Raw genomic sequence first — 8,833 nt, forward strand, 5'->3', positions numbered from 1 at the left:
CCCCCCCCCCCCCGCCCCGAGACATGGTTTCTCTGTGTAACAGCCCTGGCTGTCCTAGAACTAGCTCTGTAGACCATGCTTTCTTTGAACTCACAGAGATCCACCGCCTCTACCTCCTGAATGCTGGGAATAAAAGTGTGTACCGCCATGCCCGGCCTATTTCTTTATAGTAGTAAAGAATCTACTGCCAACTATAAGGAATTTAACATATCAAAGATGAGTCCTTATTTTCAACAGAGTTGAAGTATTCCTTTGTCTTAGGAAAACCAGAAAATTAAAACAGCTCCGGACCATGAAAATGCAGGGAACCTCTAAAAGGGTCAGACATACTTTGGATGTCATCTCCCATAGCCAAGTGCTAGGGATTAAAGTCAGGGCCTGCACATGCTTTTCTGACCTCCATGGACACCTGTACACACGCGTATATTCACACACACACACACACACACACACACACACACACACACACACAGGTAACACACATATTCTAAAAAATATATTTAAAATCAAATGGTCTGGAGAGATATTCCAGTGGTTAAGCGCACTTATTGCTCTTACAAAGGACCTGGAATTAGTCCCCATAATCCACAAGGTTGCTCCCATTCTATCCAGTTCCAGGGGATCTGACACCTTCCAAGGATACTGCATGCATGTGGCGTACAGACATGCAGCATCTACACATAGAAAAAATTTTTTTAAAAAACCCCACAATTCCAGTCCTTAAAAACAAAATAAACAACCTGAGTACTTGGCTTTGCCTGTGGGAGATACTGCTTCTACGTGTGGTACCCTGCACAATCCCCGCACCCACAAGAAGGCCTTTGCTAGAAATGGCCCCTCAGTCTTGAGCTTCCCCACCTTTAGAAGTGTAAGGCATAGAGTTCTGAGTTGTCTTAACTCTGCAACCTCAGGTATCTTGTCAAAGCAATAGAAAATAAAGTCTGAAATTTAGTAATAGCTGATGTAGGTCAATCTCATTACATGAGTCAACACTAATTATTTAATGTTTTCTTTAGATTATAAATTTCACTGTTACAGAAAAACATACTAGATACTTTAGCTTGGCTCTTTGGTTTGAATTTTTTCCAAGGATTTAAAGTCAAGTAGAAAAGAAAAAGGAAATCCATCCATGGTTGTGATTAGACCAGAGATCTACATCCCAGGAGATAGACGAATGTTTGAGCAAAGAGCATAATGGAAGCATTTCTACGGCTTAGGGGACGGCTGAGACACGTGCTGAGGAAATCCACACCCAGCTTCCTAAGGGACAACTCAATGACCGCACTGGTCCCTCTACACAGACTGTCATTAGTATTCAGATTGAGAAGACGCAGACTACAATACTCGCCACTTAAACATGGAGAAGGTGTGGTTAGAGAGATGGCTGCTGGACAAGGAGCCACCACATGGGTGCTCTGCGAGAGCAGTTGGCACTCTTGACCACTGAGCCATCTCTCCAGGCTGTGCATGCATCTTCAAAGTCATTTTTGTGCGCTCAGTTGGTGGAGTGCTTGTCTAGTGTACACCAAGTTCTGGATTCTATTTTCAGCATCTCATAAACTGTGTGGTACCACAAGCATTCAACCCAGGGCTCAGGAGGTCAAAGAACTGGAATTGCAAGGTCACCCACTATCTGATACACAAGGATGAGATCAGCCTGGGCTAGAAATCTTGTCTCAAAAAAGGAAAAAAAAAAATCAAACACCAGAATAGGCAAGGAATCCAGAGGTTTCTGCAACTTCACCTGGTTTTTTCTTTTGTGATTTCCCACTGTCTCAGGAATAATACACTTAAGTAAAAGGAAGTAACTGCTGCCTACATATCCTGAAGTCACACTCTGACAGATTATTAACTGGTGTTACAGTTTATACCTGAAATGTCCCCTAGAGGCTCACAGTCGAAGCCTTGGTTCCCAGCTGGCATTGTTTTGGGAGAAAATGGAAATTTTAGGATAAAGTAAGAAAGTCCCTAAGGTAGGCATTTAAAAGCTTTATTGGGGGGGGGGGCTGTTGAGATGGCTCAGCAGTTAAGAGCACTGACTGCTCTTCCAGAGGTCCTGAGTTCAAATCCCAGCAACCACATGGTGGCTTACAACCATCTGTAATGGGATCTGATGTTCTCTTCTGGTGTGTACAGTTACAGTGTACTCACATACATAAACTAACTAAATAAATCTTAAAAAAAAAAAGTTCTATTCAGGGTCAAGTCTCTCCTCTCTCCTTCCTGCTGTCATCCACCGTGATGTCTGTGTCCTGATAGCCCAGAAATGATGAAGTCAGTCAGTGGACCATGGGATGAGAACTCTGAATCCATGTGGTAAAATAAATCTCATCTTCTCCTATTTCTGTTCCTTCTTTTAAATGCTTCTCTCAGGTGTGTGTTGCTGCCCCCAAAATTGAGCACACTGGGACTTTGTTGACTGAGATAATCTAAACTTACTTCCCAGTAGGCTTGTCTTTGTTACTTTTCCTGCTGCTGGGATTCAGAACTCTGAAAGCACTTAAGGAGAATGGGTTTGTTTGGTGCATGGTTCGAGGACACAGCCCATCACCAGCTGGTCATGATGCATCACGGTCAGAAAGCAGCTGGATTCCTTGTTATGAAGTCTAGGACCAACCTCAGGGGACGGTGCTGCTTTTCTTTGCCCACGCCAATGACCCTCCTTATGACAATCCCTCCTAATCACCTGAGGCTTACTAGGTGATTCTAGAGCTTGTCAAGTTGGCAATAAATTCTAACCAACCCAACACTACAGTGACTCAGAGCTCTGCAATCTAAAATTGCCTTTCGGTCTGGAAGTGCAGTGAGTGCAGTGGTAGAGTGCTTGCCTAGCCTGCTGTAGTCCTAATCTCTAGAACTAGAAAAGGAAAAAGTGGAAACTGAAGAAAAGCATGCCCTGTTCTTGCAGAGGACACAGTCTGGTTCACATCAGACAGATGACAAATGCCTGTAAGTCTCGCTCACAGGATCCCAACACCCTCTTCTGGCCTCCACAGGTACCTATAGTCAGTCATTCTCATATGCGCTCGCTCTCTCTCTCTCTCTCTCTCTCTCTCCCCTTACACGTTCACAAACACAAATAGTAAGTCTTTAAAAACAGTGACTATATTGCTGATTCCACCTACAATGTGAGTCCATGTTGCCTGCTGCCTACTATACTGTGTACAATGTAGTCAAAGGTGTATTGTGTACAGCATATGAGTTGGATAAGCTTACCACCATCGGTCATTTCATAGTCACCATTGTACATCACAACTTCTCCTGGAATACTTTTCAAGAGAACACTCCTATATACCTACAAGCCAGAGGGGAGGGATCGCTTAGTCATAAAGAGATACAAATGAAACAAAACCAAAACAAGAGCAACATCAAGTCAGTTAAGGAATACCTCTCATGTGGGTTATCACAAAACCAGTTAAAATCATATTAACTCTCATAAGTACAGATTATGGGAAACATCACAGAGAAGAAGAATTGAGGCAGAAAAAAAAAAAAAAAAAGTTCCTTCCCTGTCCCTAAAGTCTTTCCTATAAGATGGCTACAAAAACACAGTCTACCTTTTTTTTTCTTTTTTTTTTTTTTTTTTTTTTTTTTTTTTTTGAGACAGGATCTCTCTCTGTAGCCCAGGCTGGCCTCGAACTCAGAAATCTGCCTGCCTCTGCCTCCCAAGTGCTGGGATTAAAGGCGTGTGCCACCATCGCCCAGCTCCACCTTTTTTTCTAAGTCATCTATAAGGTGCTGAGAGATTACTCAACTAGGACTGGCGGGGCTCATTTTGGATTCACACTAACCTAAGGTAGGACATCTTCTAGACTTTGTTCCAAAGGATTTTCCTAAAGAGGCCCAGAAAATCTGCCACAGTGTTTAATAAATATTTATACTTTTAAATGTCCTTCTATTGCTCACTATTGGTGTGCTGGGGGCTTAGGAGAACAGAGTCATCTGGGCATCAGAGGAGGTGTGATTACCGGCTCTAACTCTCACTATTTGTCTACGATTAAATGGCCAAAGCCTTAAGGTGACTTTCTGTGCTCTTTAATTCAAATAATTAAAAGGCAAGGCAAGGCAAGTAAGTTATTCATTAAATATTTCCCTTGTGCCAGGACATCTACCAACAATTAATATTTCCATGATCAAAACAGGATTGTCACCGTGTCACTAATAAGCTATCAAAGATGTAAACATTATGACGTCAGGCAGTCATACTGGTGATCCGTGCCTATATTCCCAGCACTGGGAGGGAAGGAGCTATGAGTCAGGGCCATCCTCAGGTGTTAGTAAGTCTGAGTACAACCGACCCGGGCTGGGCGTGAAGGAGTGGGTGCGTGAGACCCAGTCAAACTGAAACTCAACCAACTGCAGACAGCAAAGAAACCAGGGTCAACAATTCCTCAAATTTCATTAGCTTTAACCATTAGAGTATCAAGCGAGCTTCATACAGTTAAGAAATAGTATTAGTAGCCAAGTGTTGCGGCACACCTTTAATCCCAGCACTCAGGAGGCAGAGGCAGGCAGATCTTTGTGATTTTGAAGCCAACCTGATCTATATAGTTAGTTCCTGGACAGCAAGGGTTACATAATGAGACCCTGTCTCAAACAAAACAAACAATGAAATGTTGTTACACCTATCTTTTGTTAGGTTTTCTAGTGAGAAATGTCTCTCCTCCTAAAATGAACAGAAGTCACTCCAGAATGTGTGAGGGTAGAAGCAAGACATGGATAAGTCAGGAGGAGTCAGGTTTCCAGCCTTCTACTTAAGCTTTCCTTTAATGAAACTATTTCTTGAGTTTACTGGCATCCTTTAAACCAAGAAATTCAAACTACAGTAAAACTATCAAGTAATTACTTTTTATATATCCTGATAGCAAAGAAATGGCATAAAAATCTATTTTTGGACAGCAGGAAAAATAATGTAACTCACGTGACTATTAGCTTGGGGCTGATTCCTGTAACTTTTCATTATTTCTTGAAAAGTTCTTTCTTCTTTTGTTACCTTAAAAAAAAAGTATATTTATCAACTGCTTTTGAAAGAAACATGGCTCTGAGCAAAAACTTCAATTATAGGTTGGTATTAAGAGCAGCCTTGCAGAAAGCCATTCACCCCAGGCCGCTCTATGACTAAAAACCACATACATTTATGATTTTTGCTACTTTTAAAGTTCAGGCTTTGTGGCCTGTGGGGACACAGTTACCAGTCTCATTAATCAACAAGCAGTAGACCCGGTAGGATAGAGCACTACTGAAAATGAGTGTTGTGAAAACTGATGGAAGAAAATGAAGACACGCTGAGCCCCTGCAGGGTCTGGCTTATTACTTTTAAGTACTTATTTAAAAGTAAATTAACCACCTACTAAAAGACAGAAAAATATCTCGCAGTGATTCATCAAAGAACTGGGTAGTTATTAATTATAGGATTAAGTTTTGAGTGTTTTAAGACAGTTTGCAGGGGTTCTAATACTTAGAAGTCACAGTAGGAAAGGAAAGAGATTAGTGATCCAAAAAGGAACCCCTCCTGTTATCTGCTATCGTAACACGGGTTTCAATTAATCCTTCCCTGATGCACTATGACTTAGAAGTAGAAAAGCCTAAATTCTGACAGATTTCTGGAAAAACACAAATGATTAGTTAAAAACATGTATTAATGCTTTATATAGATATTTCAAAAAATTATTCTTATTCTACATGTATGAGTGCTTTGTCTGCATGAATGCCCATGTACTAAATGCATGTTTGGGGGCCAAGGAAGCTGGAAGAGACTGTCAGATTCCCTGCTACTAGAGTCATAGGGGTTGTGAGCAGTCATGTGGGTGCTAAGAATTGAACTCAGGTCCTCTGGAAGGGCAAGAAGCTAGTGTTTTTAACCACTGAGTCATCTCTCCAGCTCCTATATATAGATATTTTAAAGAGGTACTGAACAGGAAGGGCACAAGAGAGTTTGAAAACATACCTTTTGCCTCGAATGCTTAAAAATCAGGTCTTAAAATTATATACATTGGCTGAGACTGCGAGTTTAGCCAATATACTGTGAAGGCAGAAGTTATAAATGATTTTTCCAATGTATGTCAAACTTTTAAAAGACAAGCAAGATGGGTTCCTTTGTGACCTAAACATGGTGTGGCAACAAAAAGCAAAGAGTACAAAGAAAGGCGTGGGCAGAGGCGTCCTACGCCAGATTAGGAAGGAAGAGGGCCACTAAGTGTTGCTACTTACTGGGTAACTGTGGCCAAGTGACTTCAGTTCTGCACCTTACTCATCAGAATGTGATGCTCATTTTATTTTTAAGTCTCACAACCAGAGACATCACAGGGAGAGGTGCAAATGTGTTATTCACATTTCTAAATTCCTTTATAACCAATGTATTCTTCTTTTTAAAAACATAAAAATTTCATGTGTGGTGATAATGATGTGTGTGTGTGAACTCAGGAGCACATCTGACACAGAACAGAAGACAACGTTCACGATTCGGTTTCCCCTTTTCCCCTTTCACTATGGGTTCAGATCAAATTCAGGCTTGTGTGGCCAGCACCTTTACCCATTTTACATGTAGTCTTTTTTTGTTTGTTTGTTTTTCGAGACAGGGTTTCTCTGTGTAATCCTGGCTGACCTGGAACTCACTTTGTAGACCAGGCTGACCTCGAACTCAGAAATCTGCCTGCCTCCCCCAAATGTAGTCTAACCAAGTGAAAAAGTTGATTATTATGAAACTCATAGGAAAAGTCCAGACATTGTAGTGGCTTGAAGTTATTACTTAATAATGGTAAGCAGTATCGGCTTGTAGCACATAAAGAAAACTAAGGACCAAGTTCAACAGTGTTTACTGATGCTTCAAATTAAGGTAACGAGGGCAGAAGCCCCCTCCCATCCTATACATACTTTTGCCATGATGTAAAACGCACACAGAAGGAGCTGATCCAAATGCCTATCTTTCATTAAATCAGGGCAGTGAACTAAAGTGAATTCAAAACATGTCCAGATCTTCCTTCGTAATTCATTTGAAACATCAAGTTTTAGACATAAATCACGTAGGCGCACACTTGCCAAATGATAGACCTAAGAGAGAAGAGAACACATTATTATACAGCAAGTTACATGTCAAGTTTCTAAGTCTTACCATGAACATGGGCTTATAGGCCAAGCTTAAAAAACAAAACAAAACAGGTAGGCTGCTAATTACCAAATCATCTAATTTTTCTGTTTTATAGCATTAGTTTAACTGCTGTGATTAGAGAATATAAATAAAAGCTATAGATGGAAAACTACTTTACAGTGTTTTTTATTTTTTTTATTTAAAGATTTATTAATTTACTTTATGCACAAATACACTGTTGCTCTCTTCAGACACACCAGAAGAGGGCATCAAATCTCATTACAGATGCTTGTGAGCCACCATGTGGTTGCTGGGATTTGAACTCAGGACCTCTGGAAGAGCAGTCAGTGCTCTTAACCACTGAGCCATCTCTCTAGCCCCCTCTATAAAGTGATCATGCCTAATACTCTATAATGCCACCATGAAAAGTAAGAAAAAGTAAAAATAGGGTTCACCTGCATAATAACTATTATAAATTCAAACATTTTTCAAGTGTTCAGAATGCCCTGTGTGTTCTTTTTGGGTTGGAGTAAAATTCCTGGAATGTCAAATATGCCAAGTACCAAAGTTCTTAACTTTTCTGAGCCTGAAAATGACTCAGAAAGCAAAACATTTTTAAAAACAACAACAAACCAAAAACCCAAAACCCAAAAACCCAGTCTCCTGCGACTGGAGTGGCTCTATGGTTTAGAGCATGCCTGGAGTCTGAGGAGGCAGAAAAAAGTGTCAGGGTCCCTGGGACGGGAGCTACAGACTGTGTGAGCCACTACCTGGGCACTGGGAATTGAACATGGGTCTTCTGAAGAAGCAGCCAGTGCTCTTAACTACTGAGCCATTTCTCCATGCCCTAAACAAAAAATTTGAAAATAAGGTAGGGAGTGCTGGAGGAAGACATTCAACATTAGCCTCTAGCTTCCATGCGTCCACACATGCACATATTCCAGAGAAAAAAACTTTTGTCAAAATTAGGAATCTTTATGCATCAAAGACTATAATCACCAGAGTGAAAAGGCAACTGCTGCAATGGGAGAAAATCTCTGAAAACCATGAATCTGTTGAGGATATCCAGAAGAAATAAAGGACTCCTGTGACGATCACAAAATCTAAAGGACATTTATGCAAAGATGTCTAAACTAACAAAAAGCCATACTTATTAAACAACGAGAAACTAAAATGTAAGCAGGTGTGATGGCTCAGTGGGTAAGAGTACTTCCAGAGGATAGGAGTTCAAATCCCAGCACCACATGGTAGCTAGTAACAGTCAGGGCTACAACTCCATTAACAAGAATGTCAGACTCTTTTTGGCCTCTGAGGGCAGTGTACAAATATGGTGTACAAATAAAATACCCATACACATAAAGAAAAGCACACACACACACACACACAATGCCCTGGTTCAATCCTCTAGACCAAGCCAAAAAGAAAGAAAGAAAGAAAGAGGTGAGTCCCAGAGCGGCTCTTTTATGAGGCCTACTGTCCCCACCACTGACAATGCAGATCTCTGTGAGAACTGTAATTGGTAAGGCCATCACCTTGGAGATTGAGCCCAGCAACAGCACTGAGGAAGTCTAACAGCAGGAAGTCAGCCTTTTCATTACAATATAGAGAAGCAGCCCCGTTTGGTCTGATCTTGAGCTTGAGGTAAGATCCTTAGTACCCCCTTTACCACATCTCACTGCACTTTGAATAAAGTTCTTGCACTCCTCCCACCCAACCCCCCCAAATCTCAGAAAGTCACTGTTGATA

At 41.1% G+C, this 8,833-nt stretch overlaps 1 protein-coding gene across 2 annotated transcripts in view; it reads right to left on the reverse strand.

Moving 5' to 3' along the window:
* Positions 1 to 8,833, reverse strand: part of Rbl1 (RB transcriptional corepressor like 1) — a 55,699-nt gene that overhangs the window by 10,244 nt on the left and 36,622 nt on the right. For both annotated transcript variants that reach the window (XM_021183601.1, XM_029474640.1), the window contains 3 exons: positions 6,874 to 7,050; positions 4,922 to 4,993; positions 3,217 to 3,295 (listed from right to left, as the gene is read on the reverse strand). In XM_021183601.1, the coding sequence (XP_021039260.1) occupies positions 3,217 to 3,295; positions 4,922 to 4,993; positions 6,874 to 7,050 (328 nt within the window). The remainder of the gene's footprint in view (positions 1 to 3,216; positions 3,296 to 4,921; positions 4,994 to 6,873; positions 7,051 to 8,833) is intronic.

The sequence above is a fragment of the Mus caroli genome, chromosome 2, assembly GCF_900094665.2.
Source record: "Mus caroli chromosome 2, CAROLI_EIJ_v1.1, whole genome shotgun sequence".
In the NCBI taxonomy this organism is placed as follows: Eukaryota; Metazoa; Chordata; class Mammalia; order Rodentia; family Muridae; genus Mus; species Mus caroli.